Below are 23143 nucleotides of genomic sequence, written 5' to 3'. Positions count from 1 at the left end.
TTTGTTCAAAGCAAATCTCTTTTCCGTTTATACAAAAACTGAACCGACATGCTGTTCATCTCCAGCAGTGATGATTGTCTCTATTTTGTTGTTTGCGTGTTACAAAATCAACGTTCTAGGTCCACACGCTGTCCCTGATGTCTTACCTGAGCCAGCTCTGCCAGAGCCTGTGTATTTCCCCTGTCACTCCGCTCCAGGCTGTGCATGGCGCTTTGAGAAAATGCTCTGGGGCGAGTCAGCTGACCCACGAGACCCTCTCCTGCACTCCTCTCAGAAACCAGGCCTGGACCGACCCCCTTCAGCTCCACAGAGTGGGGCTCTGAGGAAAAGAAGACCGGTCAATGACAACAGATGATACAAAAAATACTGTAAATGACAGATGCTACTGAAATATATAGATACACTATATTATGCGCTTTGTTGTACATCATGAGATGATCGAAACAAACCTGTGGATTCAGACATGCTCCTCTCTCTGATGTCTTTGCCCCCTGGGACTCCACGACCTTCAGAGCTGGACTTCTTCCGGTCTTTGTTGCACCACTTCCAGTCTGGATGTGCTTTGAAGTGAGCCTCTTTCACCTGTGAAAAGGAGAGGACACAAGAGGGAATGACTGCATGAAAATGAGACAAAAAACATGCAGTGCATGCGTTATCCATTAGCGATAAAAGCATACTATGTATTAGTGAATCCGATTCAAAACAAAGTTCGATTCCAAATCGTAATTGATACACAATTGATTGTAAATATGATTTGAGGGTCTACTCTGCTGCTGTGGACTAAGAAAAGTTCTGTCGGCATGAAACAAGAGTTAATGATTGCAGGATTAGGCAGCTTTTATATCTGGAAAAGGGCGAAACACAAGCAAAACCAGGGAAACAAAACATGGATCTAGGGTGAATTCCAATTCCTCGCTTAACCCTCAATCTCAAAAATGTGCGCTCCCTCTAGTGCAAGTGCTGTCCTGATTCTCAGAAAAATTAAGTTGAGGGCCAAGTTTAAGGGCTGTAGATTTTTTGAGACCACCCCTGGGAGCAAGGGCTACCCAGAATGCATTGCGTGTTTTGACATAACAAAGATGGCGTCGAAAGCAGCGAAACGAGTACGCTACAAATTAAGTATTTTCTTTTTTAATAGAGAAAACCATTGTACCATCTTAAACCATCTTAGTTAAGGCCCATATTATGGATTACTGACGTCATTGTTGCGCAACATTTATTTTTATTTTACGATCTTTTGTCAATAGTCGGCCGGTGCGGACAAGCGATGGTTTGCTATGGTTTACTTTTCAATAAGTCGTGGTGTGTGGTAACTGTCAGCTGAATATTTGTATGAGTATCATCTTATAACTAACTGACAACCTAATAACTTGACTGACAAACGGATCAGAATAAATAATCATGACGTAAATGTGTTCTTCTTCTTTTTTGGAGTTGACAGACTGGACGCAGCTTTCGCGTTATTCTGCCCCCTACAGTCTGAAGACGTATCTGCATTTAAGGGGTGTCCCATTTCTAAGTGACAAAATAACCCTCAACACTGGGTTTTGAGGGCCAGTTAAGATTAAGGGTTGAGATTGAGGGTTAAGATAGGAATTGGAATTGGAACCTTTATATCTGGAAAAGGGCGAAACACAAGCAAATCCAGGAAAACAAAACATGGATTTAGTCTGAACTTGCACACTCAAGTATCCAGGGTATAACCTAAAAAGTAATGTGAGGGCATGACATACCTCAACATAATTGTAATCATAAAACTGAGTTTTTAATCAATTTAGAATCTTTGTGAATAAGAATGCCATTTTTTGACATCTCTACTATGTTGATACTATTTTTAGTTTGTGTTGAAAATTGCATCCATGTACCTGGAAGGCCAAATCATGGTACTTCTGCTTCTCTTTTGGTCCCAAAGCATACCACCACTCCCCAAGAATCTTGCTGACTGTCCTGTTGTCCTGGTTTGGGTGACGCTGATGCACCAGTGCTCGGTGGCGCTTACTGAAAATCATAAACGCGTTCATTGGTCGCCGGATGTGGTCCTTCTCCCTCTGAACATGAGAGAAATAAAGGCAGACGGTCAGATATTACACTCCATGTTTCCTTAAATGATAACTGTGCATTTTGATGTGGTAGTTGAAGTGAAAATGTCACCTTTCCAGGACTGTTCTTATCACCATCTTTGGGTAGCGCACTGAGGGACTGAGTGCGCCTCTTAACTGGTGATGTCGTGAGGGGCTGCTCTGGTAAAACTCCTGGAAGGAAGCTGAAAGAAAGAAACAAAAAAAAAACATCCGTTTAAACATCAGTAGATATCTTCCTGAAGAATATAATCCCTTAAAAAAAAAGAGGAATTATCTGCTTCAAATCAAGTGTTATCTACTGTACGGGAGCAGGTCTGTTATATGTAGACACTTGGAGCAAAAAATAGTTTAACTCCCATGAGTTGCATCAGCAGATTCAGCAGATAGCTCATCCATTTCAATGGCTGACAGCCTGGCCACTTACTTTCATACAGTAATGAAGCATAGAGACTGGAACGCTTTTGTTCTCATCCGCTTTGTTGTGGGATTGAGCTCTGCTGCCCAAATTAGTGCAAGGATACAGAAAATATCACACTCCCTTGATAAACGTGTGGGTAACAGATCTACAGAGTCACAGAGAAAACTATCTGAAGAGTCGACTACAAACAGCAACGAGACATAGGAGCGAATGCGTGAGCTTCGTGTACGTTTACAGCGCTTCATGATAAACAACAACAACAACAAAAAAAATAAACTGCACTAACGGATCATCCACATCACTCTCGGTCTCGCTGTCTGGCCTCTCCCTCTCTCCTGCATCTCCTTTCTCCTTCTCTGGAGGCGGCGGCTCATCAGAGGAGGGGGGAGGCCGGGATGGAGGACCTCTTTCAACAGTGGGAGGTGCCTCTGCAGCTTCCAGTGACAGCGCTGCCACCCCCTGACACTCTGAGAACAAACAACAAGGAAATGCAGAACTGTTCAACAATAAAGAAAGAAAAAAAAAAAAAAAGGACCGGAATAATTGCAAAAAAATCAAATAATGAAACATCATTAGAATGATTAGCTCAGCACAAATGTTCAGTACCTGTCTTGAGACTGGCTGCTTGGGGGTGGTTGACTGGATGTTGGCTCTCTCCTGGCTGAGAAGAAGCATCCGATTGGGTTGGTGCCAGGAACGGGACTAATGAATGCCAGGGGAAGACGGGAACTGACCGGGGCTCAACATTGGTCCACACTGCAGGGGAAAGACTTTATTACTTCAGATTAATAACAGACATCATCTGAGGTCCATAACATATCATGTTTAAAACATAAAAAAAAACAGGGCCCCGAGAGCATCACTCCCACCATAATAAATTTGTAGTGCAATCACCTGCTCAAATTATGTTCAAATTTATTGGAGACATATAACAAAAATCCAGGGATTGGCTATAACCCAGGCCTGTACTGGCTGGTTTACACTGGTGATATTACTTGAATGCAACAAAATACCTGGCAGAATAGAAGAATCTCAGTATTTTCAGAACTCCCAAGAATATCAATACTGCAACAGCATAACACCTACAATGACTTCAACAACAACAGATGTACCCCAGGACTCTCTGTTCTCAGTAGCAGACAGAGTGGAGAACACACGAGAGTACACTCTGAACCTTTAGAAATGAAGAAGGGACCGTTGTGAGTCACGTTCTCTTTATTCCCATCATTGAAAAACGATCCCTGTCCCGTTTACATCTTTGAAAACATGAAAACAAGTAAGCAAGTCATGTCGACACTTAAAGGTGCATTATGTAATAAATCTAAATCAACTGGCCATAAAATCCTCCTAATATGTCACAGAGACTCAGGAATAATGTTCATATAACAAACTGAACTCACCAACAACAACAGTACAGACAAAATATTTGCATTAAAAAAAAATATTTTGCAGACTGCAAATCATGTTTATGTTTTGAAATCATGTTTTGGCATGTGGCGCCACGTACCGCCATTGCAGTCAGTAGAGTCTCAGCTGCCGAGCAACCACGGGTTGCCAGTTACGTCAAAAAAACGAAACCTAAAAGACTTCGGTATTTTTGGAATTTGAATGTAGTAACCGTTTTTGGCCACATTCTTACATATGGCACCTTTAAGGATAACAACACAGAAACTAAACAGTGATGTGAACAAGAAGAAATTATCTATTGGTAAACAAGGGTGGGGAAAAAGTGATTAGGTAATGAACTGACCAAACATGCTCAATCCTTGGCGCAGGTACTGGGGATTCTCTGACGAGAACATGGTGGATAAAAAATCCTTGATGCTTCTACCAAAAAAAAAAAAAAACTCCAGATGTGTCCTTCAAAAGCCTCTCTTCGACAACACACTTGGATCCAGGTAAGGCATCATTTCTAACCCAAAACCTCGCGCTGATGCTGTGATGGTATCGTCTGTGTCCGTGTCATCCCTACAGGTTGCAGTCATCGTTCACCATCATTACTGCATCACCTTCGCGCATCGTGAGGTGGTTTAAAACACTCCATGGAGAGAGGCCTCTATCCGGTCTTTATGTCACGTAGAGTCCACCTGCTCCTTATCCGTATCACGAAATGCCGCAATCTTACAACGGACCAATGAAACCACCGGTGGACAAAATGTACTATAATCGATTGGTATAACGGACAAAACGTGTGTGCATTGTATGATAACGCAGCAGCGCACGGACGATCCACCGACACTGTGACTGTGATCGAAGGCAGGCTTTCCTCCTCCCTTTGGTCTAATTACCCCCGATGCCCTCTCCCTCTGTTTGTTTACATTACTACAGCGGCACTGGCCATGCAAGGGTTAACTAGGCCTTTAACCCATCCGCGGCCTGGATTTAACACGAGCGCCCGGTAAGTGCGCAGTCTCGTCGGGCCACCATGTCAAAAGCACCACCCCCGGTGCACGGTGGTTTAAGAAAAACGGAGCCGCAGTCGGACCCGATGGACCGGACAGGTGAGCGAAGAAGAAGCGTCCGAGTGAAAGAGCGAGCTGAAGGGCAGCGGTGGAGAGGGCACCGACCGCATCGATCACTGCAACAAGCAGATTTTTTTTGGGGGGGGGGGGGTGGGGGGGGCGATCGAGGCGAAAAGTGATGAATCAAACTTAAGACGAGTGCGGTCACAATCTGCGGCGTGTCCCGCTCACTTCGAATCACACCACATTAACACCGATTCAGACATTAAAGCACACGCGGACTCTTCGTCTCTAGGCTCCGAGTGCAGCGCCTCCAAATTGGACCAACCTCTCGGGAACGCCCCTGGTCGTGCACCAGCCGCACAGACAGACAGACGCAAAAAAAGAAACGCAATTGTTCTCATGTCTCAAAAAACTACATAAAGGCGTATTCAAATCATCCAGCGAGCACTGGACGCTTCTTTACACCGAACACAAACTTGTTTTTCTCGTGACTTAAATACCCAGTATTTTGTAACATGCACCTGTCAGGACACACACGCTATCACCTACAGGAGGATACGGGTTTATTTATCCGTGTTTTACTACGCATAAGCGGACGCTATTGACTGTAAATCTGGTGCATTCATCCATCACCCAGAGTTTACAGCCCAACACGCCGTGTCGCTCCTTCAGCTAGCTTTAGCGCTTAGCTCATCTGTGCGTTAATAACAAAAAAAACACAGCTAACTCCTCTCCTACCTGGCCGTTAGCTAGCCACGGACGATGACACTACAACACGGCGGTAAACGCGAGGGACGGCGAGAGGACTGCTGGATCCAGTCAGCGACGAGGGAAAAATGGGGACGAACCGCAGTTACGTTTCTCCTCCTCCTGCTCCTCCTCGGTAGTGAAGCTCTGGAGGAAGCAGACGGAGGCGCTGGATAAAGATGATTCCCCGAAATACAGGAATCGAAGCCGCCGCCGACGACGTGGGGTGGTGGTGGTGGTGGTGGTGGTGACGGAGGAGGAAGGGGGACTACGCGAAGAAGCAGAAGCGGTTACAGTAGGTTAGGTCGAAGCCGTCGGTGAGCTCCGTCCGCCAGCCACTTCGTGCGGACTTACATCGGCGCGAAACACCGTCTAAATACGCGCACTTACGAGTGTTGTTCGGGGCTAGAAAAGTCCTCCTACCGCATCTCCGCAACTCCCGGTCCGAGTTTACTCCTTTAAATTCGGCCTCGGCCCTCTCTTTCTCTTTCCCTCCCTCTTCCTCTTGTTGTAAACTGGGCTGCTGCTGCTGATGGTGCCGCCGCTGCTGCTGCTGCCGCTGCCCCCCACCCCCATTCCCCCCGTAAACTCACCGCCCTCCCCCCCCCGCTCGTCCTGTCAACCTCGCCCAAGCCTTGTCCCGCCCCCTTTTTTGCGAATCCCACTCGCCCATTGGCCAACGCGAGCACACGTCACGTAGCCCGCCGCGAGCCCCCATTGGTCAGCGCGTGCACTGGAATGCCAGTCATATGCAAATTTCACCTGGTCTCAGCAGCGGCTCCTGCTGTCAACACAACAAGTCAACTTAACGCAAATAAACACAACCGAGGGGGACGAGAACACACAACACACGCGTGCATTTACTTCATATGTGTGTGTGTGAAGCCTGTGAGTTGCGTTAAAGCGTCAGAAGAGTGTGTGTTTTTGTGTGTTTCTTCCAACCAAGCACCCACCCAACTTTGTGTCATTGGTGCAGGATTCGTAGTAAATAGTGAGTGACGCGTGAATGCACGAATAACAAGGCGCCACTCAGATATAGGCCAACCAATGGCTTAACAGGAGCGAGGTAAAAAAAAAAAAAAGAGCTCCTCCCTCTTACAAACGCGCGGCTCAACCTCTAGTACCCGCAAACGCCATATGATGCAGAGAGGCGCTGGTGAGTTGTTATCTGCTTGTTTACTTGCCACGCTGCTTTTGGTGTGTGCAAGCTGCACCGAGGATGTTCTGTGGACGAGGGCCCTGAGGTTTAAGATGACAAAGCACATCCACACCGAGTACACCGAGCGAGTACTGCAGGGTCATTCTGCCTGCTCCGTGAGTGGTTACACGCAAATATAAACACTGTCTGTATTCTACTGCATCACCTATAATCATATCTGAAAGAGATTATAAACCACTGTGCAAAATACAGGGGGGTCTAACACTCAAGACCCCCTGAAAGCCTCAAATGCAATATATGAGGGGGGTCAAAACATGGTACAGTGTCATTGGAAAGCATGTTTTTTTTTCCCTAAAGATTTTTGTTAATTTCAGTTTTACACATATGATCTACATACATAATACACTTTGCATTCTTTCTTATCCCTTTTAACCAGACACAATTTCAATTGTTTTATTTCTAATTGTGTATTTTTAAAGGTGCCATATGTAAGAATGTGGCCAAAAGCGGTTACTACATTCAAATTAAAAACATTTTAGGTTTCGTTTTCTGACGTAACTGGCAACCCGTGGTTGCTCGGCAGCTGAGACGCTACTGACTGCAATGATTGGTATACGGCGGTAGGTGGCGCCACATGCCAAAACATGATTTCTAAACATAAACATGATTTGCGGTCTGCAAAATATATATTTTAATGCAAATATTTTGGCTGGAATTATATTCATATAACATACTGAACTCACCAACAACAACAAAAGAACAGCCAAAATATTTGCATTAAAAAAATATATTTTTCAGACTGCAAATCATGTTTTGGCATGTGGCGCCACCTACCGCCGTATACCAATCATTGCAGTCAGTAGAGTCTCATACAAGACCATGGTATTTTGAATTTGAATGTAGTAACCGTTTTTGGCCACATTCTTACATATGGCACCTTTAATGTTTTAATAATAGCTTTCCTAATGGCGCTGTGGAAAAAGGCCCACACAAGCCCACATCTGACAGGGAAGATAGCCAATACTGCAGGGTGGCACCTGGGGGTGGTGGTGAAACAGTATTGCGTAACAAATGGGAGATGGGGACCCCCCCCCCCCATGATTATTAATGGATATCTCGCACACTGCCTTGGACCATGATTTATCACTGCTTTCACTGGGAGGCTTAACATTAAAGGTGATGTAATTTTCCACCACAAAAAGTCCTTTTTTTTTCCATCTTTTCCCATCATACAAATGTGCCTCATCCAAAAGAGTTAAATGTTGTAATGCAACACTGGCATGTGGAGGAGGCAGAGACAGAGACTGCAAAGGAAAGGGGGAACTCGACAAAGGAGAGTCAGGGGTAGTTAGAACGAGAGAAAATGGGTGGAACAGACACAGAGTGAAGAACCAAAGGGTAAAAATAGACTAAGAGAGTCATTTTCACCAAGAGAGGCAGGCAAGTACGGAGGGAGGGAGGGAGGGATGGAGGTGGACGGGTGGGTGGGTTTGTGGGTGGGTGGAGAGAAAACAACTTGTAAAAACAGAACTTCTCTAAAAGAGAGGAAGGGTGTGGGGGCCACAAATGGGGGGGGAGAGAGAGAGAGAGCAAGAGAGACAAAGGAAAATATTTTTTAAAAAAGCTAACAGAAAAAGGGAAGAGGATTTGAACATATGATGTGGTTTCACCTCGCACTGCACGAGTCACGCAGCGAAGGCAACACCAGCCTTCAGCTCACGGGACAAAAACAACAACGCAGGGACTGATTTAATTACTACTACAAGCCAGTAGTAAAACATTTAACCCACTCAGTGCTGGGTTACAAATCCTGACAAAACACCACTTCAGTTCAACGTCATCGACATCTCACATACACAATAGACGCTTCTTTGCAATGTGCCCAAACTGCACACCACTTTAACTCTATCAGTGATCTGCTGATCATTCAGGCAAGTCATTTAGCATCATGTGGATCACTTTTTGTTCCTTTTTTTTTAGTTTTTTTTTTTTAAACTAGTTGGTTTCAAGGTTAAACGTGTATTAAGAATTAGAAGAGAGAGACTTTTTAAAGCCCAATTTATACTCCTGCGTAAAGTGCTCTGCGTAGGTTACTCTGCGACTGCACGAAATATTTTTTAAGTGTCCGTCACTCCGTCAAGGGACAACGGAGACGGCATGAGCTGCGATTGGTCCTCAGGACAGGCCGAGCTAAGCTGCTCTGTGCCGAATCACAGTGAGCACCGAGCGTCCACAGAGGCGGAGCTGATCCCCACTGAGATCAAACTATTAATACGTCATATCTTAACACACACAGCACATGTTTAGACTCTAAATGGCCAATTTCTCGCCTCAAATTATCTTAAAACTGCGTTCCGTGACACAGAAAAGTGAGAAACGGCCACTGTTTCAACAACAACAGTCTTTCTCTCTCGCACGCCATTGCTCACTGTAGCCAAAAGCACAACAACCTTGCGCAGCGGCCCCTACTGATCGGGCGGGAAATTGCAGCACGTGTCCGTCACCACGACGCAGAAGTATAAAGGCTCGAGGCGTCTCCGTGGTGACGCAGACGGATAACGCATACGCAGTCGGAGAAGTATAATGTGGCCTTAAGCTTGTCAACTGCACTGAGCTCTTTAAACCAGTCGACCCAGAGAACACAGGGTGCTCAGAGGGGGGAGTCGGAGGTTGAAAGAGGGCCGGGGTGGAGATGAAGCCTTTACACTGTGGCTGCTCAGTGGTTACAACCCTGGATAAACATTACCATCCATTAGTCATGAACTAGTTCTAAGCAATTATTTAGAGCAGAGTAATGAACTCTCACTTTAGCCTCGTTTAAACACACCTATTTGTCCGACGACAGAAAAACTGCAAACATATTTTCGTGTAAATGTATTACGTCATTTCAGACACACATGGGCTATTTAAAGGCGCCATATGTAAGAATGTGGCCAAAAACAGTTACTACATTCATATTCAAAATACCGAGGTCTTGTAGGTTAAACCCGTGGTTGCTCGGAAGCTGAGACTCTACTGACTGCAGTGATCAGGGGCGCAGCTTGTGAACAGGCAAGGCAGGCAACTGCTTGGGGCCCCGAGCTGATAGGGGGCCCCCGACACTCGGAGCCTGAGGGCTGTTTTTTACTGAAATGTGCAGTGAGCAGCCGCCTCCCCGTCCCCCTTAAACAACAATGACATGTCAGTAGTAAACCTCCCTAAAGGGGCCCCACCTCACTTTAACCTGTGTGAAGTTATCGTTCTGCAAGTTGGAAAATGAAGAGGATTATTTACAGTGTAATGCATAACTTTTTTACTCAGTTTATATGTTTTTTTCCAGTTATTTACAGTATTTTATTGTTCTATATATTTAAATTGTTTTATAATGTGGGTTCTTTACAGTGTAATGTATTTTTTTACAAAGTTTATATAGTTTTTTAAAAGCTATTTACAGTATTTTATTGTTCTTTACATTTATAGTTTCACATACTTTTTAATTACAAGGTTTTTCCTTGTTGTTCTAAAAATAAATAAATAATTGAACTCATACATTTTTCGTTGGTGTCAGATTATTTATAACATAATGTTGATGAACACTGATAGGAAGGAAGGGCCCCCTGGGAATTTTTGCTTAGGGCCCCTACAGACTCTAGAATCGCCTCTGGCAATGATTGGTAGACGGCAGTAGGTGGCGCCACATGCCAAAACATGATTTCAATAAAACATAAACATGATTTGCAGTCTGCAAAATATATTTTTTAATGCAAATATTTTGTCTGTACTGTTGTTGTTGGTGAGTTCAGTTTGTTATATGAACATTATTCCCGAGTCTCTGTGACATATTAGGAGGATTTTACGGCCAGTTGCTTTAGATTTATTACATAATGCACCTTTAAATAAGAACAGCTGTCAACTTCATGCATGTAGGAGGTGACACAAAGTGATGGTGGGAAACCACAGAAGTTTCAAGCATTTAGTCACATACAATAGAGATACGTGTTCAGGACTGGCAAGAGTAAGAGAGAGGGTGTGAAAAAACAACAGAAAAAGAGAAATTCCCCTCAGCTAAGCTCCACCATCTCTCCCTGCTGCCTTGCTGGCAGTGCAAAATCTGTGTAGGTGTTCAGCAGTTTTCTCTATTAGACATCATGCTTTTTTTTTTTTTTTACTGTGCATATGTATATGCACATCTCTAACCCCCCAATTAAATCTGTCAAATGCCACATGACCTCACTCCAGACACATTTTCCCGGTCCTCCTTCACCTATGCAGGCTGAGCACTGCCTTTTTTCTCACTCCCTCGTCCCATCGTTTCTCTCACCCCTTAATTCATCTTCCACCCCTGCGCTCTGCATCCCTCCCTCCCACAACCCACCGTTTGCTCCGTCCAATTATAACTCGATCCACCTGCAGTTACCATGGCAACAGCTATGTTGGGCACAGGTCCCCCCCATGTCGCCCGTGGTCGCTACTCTGGCACTGACTGAAGTTAAATCACTCACTTTTGCATGACCTGTAAAATGTCCAGAAGATTTTTTTTTAAAGACACAAGTTTCACTTTCATAATTCAGGCAAACTCCTCGTTTCATTTAATGCTGCAAAAGGATAACTTCATCACTCGCTACTAGACGGAATGAAACGGCGATATTTGGGAATTTGATGCATCCGTCATCACCATAATAAAAGCATGCATCCCATTCTTGTGTCTGCACGATCATCAACTCTCGCTTCCTGATGAGTGAATAATTACCACTGAGTGGAAACACATCAAACACAAACTTGAGATCAGCTCGAGGAGATCCGAATCCCCTCCCCACCCCACGGTGTGCGGGGAACCTGTAATGTGCGAGTTTGGCCATCTGGGGGCAGTACTAGTCTGCAGATAAATGGCCAACAGACAAGACAGTCGGTAAACCAGTGCAAAGACTGAGAGATGACAGGAAAGTGGAGGATGAAGGAAAGACATTCCGTGGCAAAACACACACGCAGCGATTCCAAAGTTTGGGATGTGAGAAACACACGAAAAACAGTGACCTCGCAAGATTGATGAATGCCAGATTAACGGAGACTTCCAGTGAAGCCGATTCTCATTCTCAACTTCACAGGCATCCAGTCAAAAAAGTCTGGGAGCCACCTAAGGACTGAGGATTCCCACTGCACCAGTGCATTGTGAGAATCTCCCTAAAGTGTGCATTGGCCAATAGGAAAGAGGATCATTGTTGCACATGACTCGTGTGGTAAAGTCTTGAGGGCTTCACGTGTTTCCGTGGTGCCACTCTGGATGGCTGTGTGATCCAGATGTGGTTGTTGCCATGGCTGAGGAGGATGCAGTGCTTTAAGCGTTACGTAAAGCAGGGGGCGGGCGGGAGGGAGGGAGGGAGGGAGCGGGGATGTTATTCCCGGGTATCCGTATCCGGGTAGACCAGGATGAAGAGAAGAGGGGAAGCAAAAGCCACTGCAATGCGATCGGAGCGAAGTGTTAAAAAAACATATCTGTCGAAAATGTTTCAGAAAGAAAAATTCAGAAACGTAGATGAAAAGGGAGACGGGAAAGCAAAGAAAAAGATGGAAAAAATAACAGCACAGGACACTGTATGAACATGGACTGAAGCGTGACGTGTTTACTCAGTGTTGGACAAACTGTCTGTGCATGTGTGTGTGTGTGTGTGTGTGTGTGTGTGAGAACAACACAGAAAAATAATCTGTGTATGTGTAACTTTGTGTGTCGAGCGTGCAGCATCTGTGTCTTTGAATGTTGACTGAAGGTGACAAACAGGAGATGTTCGTCATGCAAATATCACCCGTGCAGCACAGTGAGCGAAGCTGCCGAGCAGATTCCTTACGTACTCCTACAGAGAGCTCGTGTTTCCACTCAGCGCTGGATTTGAAGTCGGCAGCAAAAGTCATCCAGACCCTCTTTCTTTCTTTAAAAAAAAAAAAAAAAAAAAAGGACAAAATACACACTTTCTTCTTCGGCTTTAGTGTGAGAGAATATGACATTCACTCACGCGGAAAATGTCTTTTTAAATAAATGCTTATTATAGAGATTGATTTTTTTTTTTTTTAAAGTGGCATTAAAACAGTGCACGTGTGGAAATGTGTGCCCTCAAATGTGTGCGTGTGTGTAATTGATATTGACCTGGGTCGTTAGAGTCGCTGTTCAAATAATTCACAGGAAAAACCCTCCGATTATCCAGCATTCTTTCTGTTTTCGTGTGAACGTCGGGGCAGAAACAAGGAGCTGTAAACACACACACGAGTGTGCACAGGTTCTTCCTCTGACAGTGGAAAGTCAGGTCATGCAAGTACACGTGCCACACACACACACACACACACACACACACACACACACACACACACTCACGCCACTCTTTCTATTTGTGAATGCTCTGCATTATATACAGGCTACATTATTATGATGTTTGCTTTGTTGCCATGGCAACAGACATTTGGCACTCACACATCACATCCGGTCGTGAGCGATTGACACTCGGTTACTCCATGTGTGTGTGTCTTTCGCTCGCTCGCTCTCTCTCACACACACACACACACACACGTGACAACAAAGCGGTCTCATCCTTCACGTTGTCGCTGCTCGTTCCTTACACAGATTCTTCTTAGGTGAAGCTTAAGAAGACATTTGGTTTACTTTCTCAATAGCACGTCTCAGGTGGGAAAACACACTCGCTCTCTCCCACACACACACACACACACACACACACACACACACACTGTAAAGTGTGTAACTTTGAACCGTGCTGAGCTTAACTGAGCCAAGGGACAGCTGCCTTATTTCTGAGAGCATTAATGAAAGCAGAGCATATTAATGTGTATGTCTTGGATGATACTGAACGTCACAGACGAGAGAGGAAGAACTCATCAACTACGTTTTTTTTTTGTTTTTTTTAAATATGAAATTTTATCAAACCTCTTCCACACACACACTACAGTCTCCTTTCCTCTTAACTTATTGAATCTGCACTTTATTAGATGATTTATAAGGTCTCAGAACTCCAGTTCTTTGTTGAAATAACCTATAGTATAATAACCTAAAACTGCCAGATACTTCACAGTAATGTCATTAACTTATCAGGAAAAGAACACATTTAGTTTCAGCATTATTCATCTTTAGTTGGTTTGTATATTTAGTTTATATATATACATATATATATATATATATATAAAAATAATTTAAAAGCTTAAATAGGCAGGATTTTTTCCTCTCCTTGAATCTGTGTAATTTGCCATCACTGATGAGTTGATAACCTACGTAGGAGACTTTCCACCCACATTTAAAAATAAAATCTGACCGACACCAGCTACTTTCTGCCGTAGACGTGATCTTATAATGATTCTGAATGTGCACTTTAAATTATATTTATAACGATTTATTAAAGAGACGCACATATTGCTGTTTATGCCGATAGACGTTATCTCAACCTTGTTATAGAAGTCTAAAATTTGGCATAATTTCTCTATGTAAAATAATTTAAGAAATCACTATCACCCACAGAAACAAATCAGAGGCGTTTCCTACATTTCTTCGTATTTCACACTCTCCTACGTCCACATGCATCAGGCTCACACACACACACACACACTCTTTCTACCCCCCTAAAGAAAACACCCACTTGTGCCGCTCCTCACTCAAAGATTGTCAGAGCAAATGCACACAGACAAGGGTGCAAGGGTGCAAGGGTGCAAGGATGCAAGGGTGCAAGGATGCAAGGGTGCAAGGGTGCACACTCTCAAACAAAAACACACACTTTTAATTCACCCATTCATTCTGTGTCATTTCAGCAGCAAAAAAGGTGATCAAAGGGGCATACACTGAAATAGACAACACTCCTTCTCCTGTCCACTTCTCAGTCACTCTCACCAAAGTCTATACAAGAATATTTTATATACATATATATGTATATATATATATAAAGGCACATTGAGAGTATATTACACCAACTACACCGTAACTTGTATTCTCAGCTGATTATAGATCATGTTTTCTTATACACACAAACTACAGTGCAAATGTAGTATTCACACACACACACACACACACACACACGCAAGCTTGAAAAATAAATACTTCACACACCCACACATCACGGTGACACAACATATATCTAACACACACACACAAACACACACACATTTGTAAGAGTACGGGCCAAAAACACAACAACAACAACCCACAGGTTGCCTGAATCTACAGTGTTCACCACGTATCAACAAACACCTAAACATACACAAAAAGAGTTTTATAATTAGCAGAACACACACACACGCGCACACACACACACGCGCACACACACACACGCGCACACACACACACACACACACACACACACACACACAAACACACATTGCAAATTCATTTAACTCCATTTAACTCCAATACCAAGTCACAACCACAAAAATCCCCTTTAAAGAGGAACTGCCAAAAATAAAGTCCTCACTATGTATACATGTATATATATATACACACATATATAGACATAGATATATATATAGCTATATATATATATATATATATTTACACACACACAAACAAATTCTAAGCATTTTTTCTGTCCCGTCTGTGGCGTTACTCATTCTTCCTCTGAGCCAATTCCCATTAGTTTCTATCTCTCAAAATCAAAGCACGTCGGTGAAAACCGTCAATAACTGGCCTACATATTGTAAATCGAGTCCATACTTTTTTCCCTTTTGTCTTCAAGTGTTTATTTCACCGTAGTATGCGAGGACTTAATGACATAATGCTGATTCCAAACAGTTACTTCTTCCTCTTCTTATTCGTCGACAGTATTTTCACTTTGAAAACTTCCTATTCCTTTCTCTTCATAAATCCACGTTTTGTCGTTTATGTCGTGATTGCTACTACTCAGCCACCAAGTGTCTGCCTACAACGACCTGGAATATAAGAAGAACTCTCCAATATCGACAAGAGTTAATCCTGCATAACGTGCAGTCTAATCCCTGTAGAAAACACAAAAACACTCCCATACTCTCTCTCTCTTTCTTTTTTCTCACGTACACTCTACAACAAACTAAAATATTTCTGCATTCATCTCATGTGTCTTTTTTTTCCCCTTTGCATGTGAAATCCAAACTAACAACAAATTAATAATTGCTTTGGTGATTTTCCCTTTCTGATAATAGACGTTGGCTCTTGAATATTGTATGATTCATGGAATTCACAGAATTTTCCCTCTCCCAAAAAATCAGATAAACAAAAGTCTCTTTGCCGCGAGTCACCGACTCAGTGAAGAACGACAGGGGGGGGTTTTCCCACCTTAATGTGTGCCGACTAGAGAGTTTGGAGATTGTTTTGTCACCAGCAGTGAATCCAAAGCGACCTGACGTGGTCAATCACAGAAGCCTGTTCCAGGACTAACACGGGTCACATGTATCTTTGGTTTGCGAGGAGACATGAGGATGGTGGACACACACGATCAGAGGAGAGACCATATGGGACAACAGCATGAAGGCTAACAGGCGCTTCATTCACTGGGCATCAACACACACACACACACACAGGCTGTGTGTGCACATTCATGTGAATCTAACCCTCCATTACTCTGTGGGTGTTATTTGTTCTGCTGTTTTAGGACATTTAATAAAGAAGAAATTACACAACGGTTGAATAAGTGGTTATTGAGCTCATTGAGATTTAGTGAATAAAATACAGCAACATTTTAATAGTGGTTAATTTTCACTTAAATAGAAAGGAAAAAAAATAAGGAAATGTACAACTATTTAAGCTTCAACACAGCTCACTTGATGTGTGTGTGTGTGTGTATAATTTTAAGTTTTTAAATACATTTCCATTCTTTTAATTTTAAATAGACTGCAGTAGCTTCATCTAAATTGGCTTAAATGTTCTTTCTACATTTCTCTCCCTCCTCTCGCTATAACGCTGTTCAAGGTGAAGCTGCACTATCACTGCATATTTCTCTGCAGATGCGACGTGTGTGATGAAAAGCATCGTGGTCATCGTGCTGTTTGACCTGTGACTTTAAGGTCGTCACTGCGTTTGTCTCATGATTCCAATCGCTATTTATTTATTTATTGAGGATACACGTTTATTCTGACTGTAATGACAGCTGACAATATATATATAAATTACACAGAGAAAGGACGAGAAAGAGAGGAAATGAAACACCTATTAATGTTCCCACTAGTGAGGTTATATTAAAAATGATAGAAACGTGTCGTTTATAACTAGAGAGCTGAACTTTTGGTGACAATTTAAAGGCAATGTTTTAATAATGTAAACACTGCTGTACACTGCAAGCCTACGTCATGAGAAGTATATCATTGTGCCTCGTTTTTAAATGACTAACTACATTTTTGGCTTGATTTAATTATTTAATTGTGGTTCAGTGATTGGAGAATGTCTAAGGGTATACAGAATAATTGCTAATATTTGAAAAAAACACAATTTAATTGCTATTTTGCTGTGTAACTGTCGTCAAAATTATAGCTAAACACAAAAATGTCTCCTTGTCGTGAGCAGCACATACAAACGAGACCCATACGGAACAATTCTCACCTGTGCCAGGACGTCCCATGATGATGTCCTTTCGTGGGATGGGGTGAAGACTCTCAGCTGGCAGGATCAACGGCAGCAGTGCAGTGGGAGACGGGTGACAGGGAACTGGCTGCTGCACCTCACCCCCGAACCCTGTCCCCCCGGACAGCTCTTGTCCCCCAGAGCTACTGTCTGTGCTACTCTGAGCAGGAGCTGTGGCTGTTGTGCTGACAGTAACAGACAGGGCCTGCAGAGGGACCTGCAGGGCAGTGGCAGGAGTGTCACCGGTGCACAGCGATGAAGGTGTCGGGGAAACGAGCACCAGAGTTTGGCCTGGGCTTCGCAAAAGCACAGTGCCGTTGGACACTGTGGCTGTAGCAGCATTAATGGGGACGGGAACCTGCAGTCCACAAATTGGCTGCGGGGTGAGGGGTGTTAAACTGATATCTTTAGATGACATGTTATCCATCCCTCCCTCAACAGCTCCTCCTCCTCCTCCTCCTCCTCCTCCTCCTCTCCCTAACGGACATTCAGTAAATTTTGCCAGCGGGACTTCAGGGTTCCTCACGATGACGGGGGAGTCCCGCAAGGCCTGTTGAGATACAGGAACCACCCGACGAGTCCCGCCGTCGGGCGTGAGAGGAGAAGGTGGAGTTGGAGACACCAGCAGAGGAGGAGGGGAGGCGGCAGTGCAGGACGGGGGCCTGCTCACCGACGGGGTGGTTACTCCTCTGGGCCGCGGGAAGGTGGGTGTGTGTGCGTGGGAATGCGAGGCTTGCGTGTGGGGGGACAGCACCCTGAAAGAGTTGAGGTCCCCCTGGTCCAACTCTGTCTTGTGTGTGTAATCGTGGTGGTTTGAGGGAACTGGTGGAGCGGCAGGAGCGTCTGGCTTTCGTTTGCTGGGGCTCATGGGTACTGTAAATGTCAGATTGCTGTGAAAGGAAGGCTGGATGCCTGAAGTGTGTCTCTCTCTGTCTGCTCCTCCGGCAGAGGTTGCTGCTTTACCGTCTCCTCCCCCTCCTCCTCCTCCTCCTCCTCCTCCTCCTCCTCCACCCGTACCACTGGGCTGCCGATGCCGCCGGTGTTGCAGAACCGGGGAGAAGTTGGCCGGCCTGAAGCCAAACAGTGGGGAGGGCGAGGGAGAGGGGGCGGGGGAGAAAGGCGACTGGTTGGAGATGGGAGAGAACGAGGGGGTGCCAGAGCGGGAGCTTCCCAGCGACACGAGCATGGTTGCGGCCTCGCACTCGTCAAAGTCAAAGCGTGAAGATAAGTCGCGAGGGAGGAGGGAGGGGAGGACCAGGCGGGGTCTGGAGTCTCCTCTGCTACCGGTCTCACTGCTCTCTCTCGACGTGTCGTCCCACTCAAACTCACTGCTTGCTCGACCTCGCAGGTCAGAGGGGGTGACTGTCCCTGAGCTGCTGCCTCCTCCCCCCCTCTCTACCCCCGCCGCCTCCATCTCTTTGGTCCTCATGGATAAGTGTCTAGAGCAGTATCCCCGACGCTGGGACTCCTTCATACAGCCTTCCCTGGAGCAAAGCCTTCTCCACTGCTTGCCGTTGAATTTCTTGCGGATGCCATTAGGGGTGCACACCACATCACCCTTCTTGTACTTTTGCTGAGCCAATGACAGTGGCGTCCTGGAACGAGAGGAGGTAGAAGAGGAACCCCCACCGGAAGTGGGTGTTGGGGTCTGGGTGGGAGTGGTCTTGGATGGAGGTAGGTTTGGAGTGGTGTTGCTCATTTCAGGCCCGAGTATGGCAGGAGGGGGAAGTTGCTGAGGGCTTGCCAAAGTGGTGAGGTGTGGAGGTCCCGGACTCTGTACTACAGAGAGGTGGGGGGTGGAGGCAGGGTAACTACTGGACTTGGAGATGATGTTTCTCTGCTGAGAGGTGTCAGGGTTTGGCTTGGGGCTCATGTTAAAACGGGACACCTCAACGTCTTCTTCTGGAGTGTTTGGCTGTTTCTGTCCGTCTCTGTCAGTGTAGGTTCCTCCGCCGCCACGGACTGTGATGGCCACTGCATTGGAGGTCACAGTGGAAGAGTGGGGGGGTGGATGTGTGTTTCCATAGGAACACCCTCCTGCGACCCCTTCATGTGCAAAACCATGGCTTAATCGTGCCACTCCTCCCAGCACCCCCATTCCAATACTCAACTGGCAGACTTCCCTCTCCACCTCCATCTCCTCCCTCCGCTCCCTCTCTTCCCTTTCTCTCTCTCGGTCTCTCTCCTTTGCCCTACCGCCATCCAAATGCGGGACATCCCAAGGAGGGGTGAGGAGTCTCAGGCTTTGTCGGGACACCCACACCACTTTCTTTTTCTCCTCCGTTATCCCTGCATCACCCGCCGTATCTCCGTCCTCACTCAGGAGCACCTGGTAAGGAAACGAGACGCCGGGATGAGGGTCCACCTGAGTGACAATCCCCTGCCTGTACAGCAGAGGGCCCCCCTCCTCTCCACTGAGGGGCACACAAACTTGGGTACCAACGGCCACAGGTGCCATACCAGGCGGAGGGGCATCCAAAATTAACTCCACAGTGTTATCCGCCCCTGATGATGATAACGTCATCAAGGTTCCACCATGGAAAGGGTATTTGACAACAGTCTCCTCTCCTTGGAGCTGGACCTCCACAGTGCTACCGCTCACCTGACGCACCACCCCGGGTCTAAACACAGGGGAGAGGGGGCCTGAGTCTCTTTCTTTATCCCCCCTGTTTAACGCGGCTTCAACCCCACACTCCACTGGCCTCTTTATCTGGCGAGCCAGGACTCTCTGGTTCTTCATACCTTTGGCCAGAGCTTCGGCTAGCCCCCCCGAAACACTGGCCTCTTTAGGGTGTGACTTGTGATGAGGAGATGAGATGTGGGCGTTTCTCTGGTGCAGACTGGGCCCTGTTGCTTCCATCACATCCAGGTCAGCCGAGTGCTCACTGGCTGTATCAGTGGACGATGAGCGCACCGAGTTCGGGGGCCCCTCGGACTCATTTTCACCAGCTTGGGCTTCTTTTTCCTGGGAGTCCACTGACCTGATGGCCCTGACTTCCTTGGACACAAAATTATTTTCTTCTGTAGTTTTGATATCCACAGTTAGCACTGATGGCTGATTACCTGAGCAATTATTACTTCCACTATTACTGCTATTAATAAAAGTGCTATGGCTCCCTGCACTACTAATACTACACTTTGTCACGTTAATACCACTTGTAGTGTTACTGCTAGTCCTGACGTTTCTATTAACGCTATTATTGATATTGTTACTATTCTTAAAATTGTTACTGGGCATAATCGCAGTATCACTGATTCTGCTGCTAATATTAAAGAAACTGTTGTGTATGCGTGCAGGGCTGGAGGTAGGAATGGTAGTTAGGACACTTGCATTGTTAGCAAAGTGCTCATATGTGTATTTCTTCTTAGGGACACGGGCCTTAAATGTGGCTGTTTTCCTACTAGAGACTGAGCCTACACTGGGGCTGTGATTGGTGGCCAGAGGAGGCGTGGCTTTGGACAGTGGTGCTGGGGTAGAGGTAGGAAATGCTACGGCGTCGGTGGACATAAGACTCTTCGCGCCCACGTCCTTCGCTTTTTCTGTCTTTTCTTCCGCTTCCTTTCCATTCTCCTCGACCGACTCGCCGGGTTTCCTCGGCTCGGTCGACTCCTCTTCCCTCGCGGTACTATTGCTGTTAGTGAGCGGTTCTTGGTTTGAGTTGGCGGTCGTCGGCGGACTCTGTTTGCGTGCGGAGGGAGTGCTGGATGTGTGCTGTGTGGTTTTGACCAGTGTGTCCCTCTTAACTCTTTTGGGCTCTTTCTCTTGGAGGGGCTGAGAGCCTCCTCTCCTTCTCCCCCCTCTGCCTCTAGTTAACGGTGGGGAACGTCCTCTGTGCTTCTTTATTGGCCTCATCTCTTCTTCGCTGTTCACAAAGTGCTGTGACGTTGTGTGATGCTGCTCCCTTTCACTTCTAAGGCACTCCTTTTGTTTAGTTTTGTTCGTCTCTGCTTTTCTTCTCCCCCTTTTTTCCCTGTCCACTGTGCTTGAGTCTGGAAAAGAGCAGAGAGACACACAGTAGACAGGTGGTTATTTATTATCTTCACAGTTAAAAAACTGCTCAGAACTTTAAAGGTATGGAGTTAAATTTATTCCACATATATATGTATTTGTGCAAATTGTGATCCACACTAATGTTTGTATGCGTGTTTTGAGATCCACAAATAAAAAAAAATCCAATTTGTAACTTGTATATTGATTTTTACAAATAAATGTGTCATTTGTAAATAACGTGACTTTGTAAAAAAGGAAATTTGCATTTGTGAATTGTGATTTCGCATTTGTGGATCGCCAGAATACGCATTCCTCGCTTCCCACAGTTACGGATCACAGTAAAAATTGACATACAAGTTACACATTTTTTTTATTTGTGGATCTCAAAACACACATACAAATCAAGAACATGCGCGGATCACAAGCTGCACATTCGTGTGGATCTGTGCGACTTTCATGCAAAAATCCGTAACTGTGGGAAGCGAGGAATGCGTGTTCTGGCGATCCACAAATGCGAAATCACAATTCACTAATGCAAATTTCATTTTTTACAAAGTCTCGTTATTTACAAATGACATCTTTATTTGTAAAAATCGAAATACGAGTTACAAATTGGACATTTTTTTTATTTGTGGATCTCAAAGCACGCATACAAATCAAGAAATACGTGTGGATCACAATTTGCACACATACAAATATCAGTGGAACAAATTTAACTCCATTTAAAGGTGCATTATGTAATAAATCTAAAGCAACTGGCCATAAAATCCTCCTTATGTGTGACAGAGACTCAAGAATAATGTTCATATAACAAACTGAGCTCACCAACAACAACAGTACAGACAAAATATTTGCATTAAAAAAAATATTTTGCAGACTGCAAATCATGTTTTAGCATGTGGCGCCACCTACCGCCGTCTACCAATCATTGCATTCAGTAGAGTCTCAGCTGCCGAGCAACCACGGGTTGCCAGTTACGTCAGAAAACAAAACCTAAAAGACCTCGGTATTTTGAATTTGAATGTAGTAACTGTTTTTGGCCACATTCTTACATATGGCACCTTTAAAGAACGACGTCATTCCGAGAAGAGGACTTTCCTGCAGTGGCTATAACATTAGCTCAATAACTGACGTATGCTCTCACTCATGCTTCCATCTCTGCCTGATTCACTACAGCGCATGTGTCTGTAAAATTAAGATATGAAATATTAAAAGTGTCCACCGTTATAAAACCTCACTTTATAACATTCAGTTTATTTAAAACAAATAATTAGCGCCTCTGAGTTGGTTTTTACGTCCACACACGCTAGAGTTTTAAAGCTACCGTCTGTAAATGGTTTCTGGTCATTCATCAACAAATAAAGTTGTCTAAGAAAAAAGGAAATAAATCTCCTGTCTACAATATTTAAAATTTCAGATCAAACCAATTGACTGGCTAATGTACCTGTCACTCACTGCACAGTTTATTATCATAATATGTGTTAATAGGTGTTTTTGCCAGTGATTCAGACATGATGATGAAGTCAATATCAACATAGCCGTCCTGTCGGCGTCAGTTTGCGTTAATGCGTTTTGAGGGCGGAGCTTTGACAGGAGAGCAGACGGGAATGAGTGGGATGCATCACTTGCAGGTGCAGCATAGCCTGCTATTGCAAACTCGTACTAAACTGGATTTGGTTTCTTATTTCCCCAGACAAGTGTATTTATTGATGGCCATCCAGACATGAAAG

General features: G+C 44.9%; 1 protein-coding gene across 1 annotated transcript in view; it reads right to left on the bottom strand.

The window, feature by feature from the left end:
* The window catches only part of cicb (capicua transcriptional repressor b), a gene marked incomplete at its 5' end in the record, with an annotated part of 39524 nt that extends 18249 nt beyond the window's left edge, over positions 1-21275 (bottom strand). The window contains 7 exons of the mRNA XM_083902141.1: positions 147-319; positions 450-582; positions 1866-2048; positions 2152-2263; positions 2786-2966; positions 3106-3255; positions 17402-21275. Of these exons, the coding sequence (XP_083758267.1) occupies positions 147-319; positions 450-582; positions 1866-2048; positions 2152-2263; positions 2786-2966; positions 3106-3255; positions 17402-21275 (4806 nt within the window). The remainder of the gene's footprint in view (positions 1-146; positions 320-449; positions 583-1865; positions 2049-2151; positions 2264-2785; positions 2967-3105; positions 3256-17401) is intronic.
* Between the last annotated feature and the right edge of the window lie 1868 nt (positions 21276-23143).

Source organism: Microchirus variegatus, assembly GCF_963457635.1.
Source record: "Microchirus variegatus genome assembly, chromosome: 1".
Lineage (NCBI taxonomy): Eukaryota > Metazoa > Chordata > Actinopteri > Pleuronectiformes > Soleidae > Microchirus > Microchirus variegatus.
The sequence above is the reverse complement of the archived record's forward strand: the minus strand, read 5'-3'. Positions and strand labels throughout refer to the sequence as shown.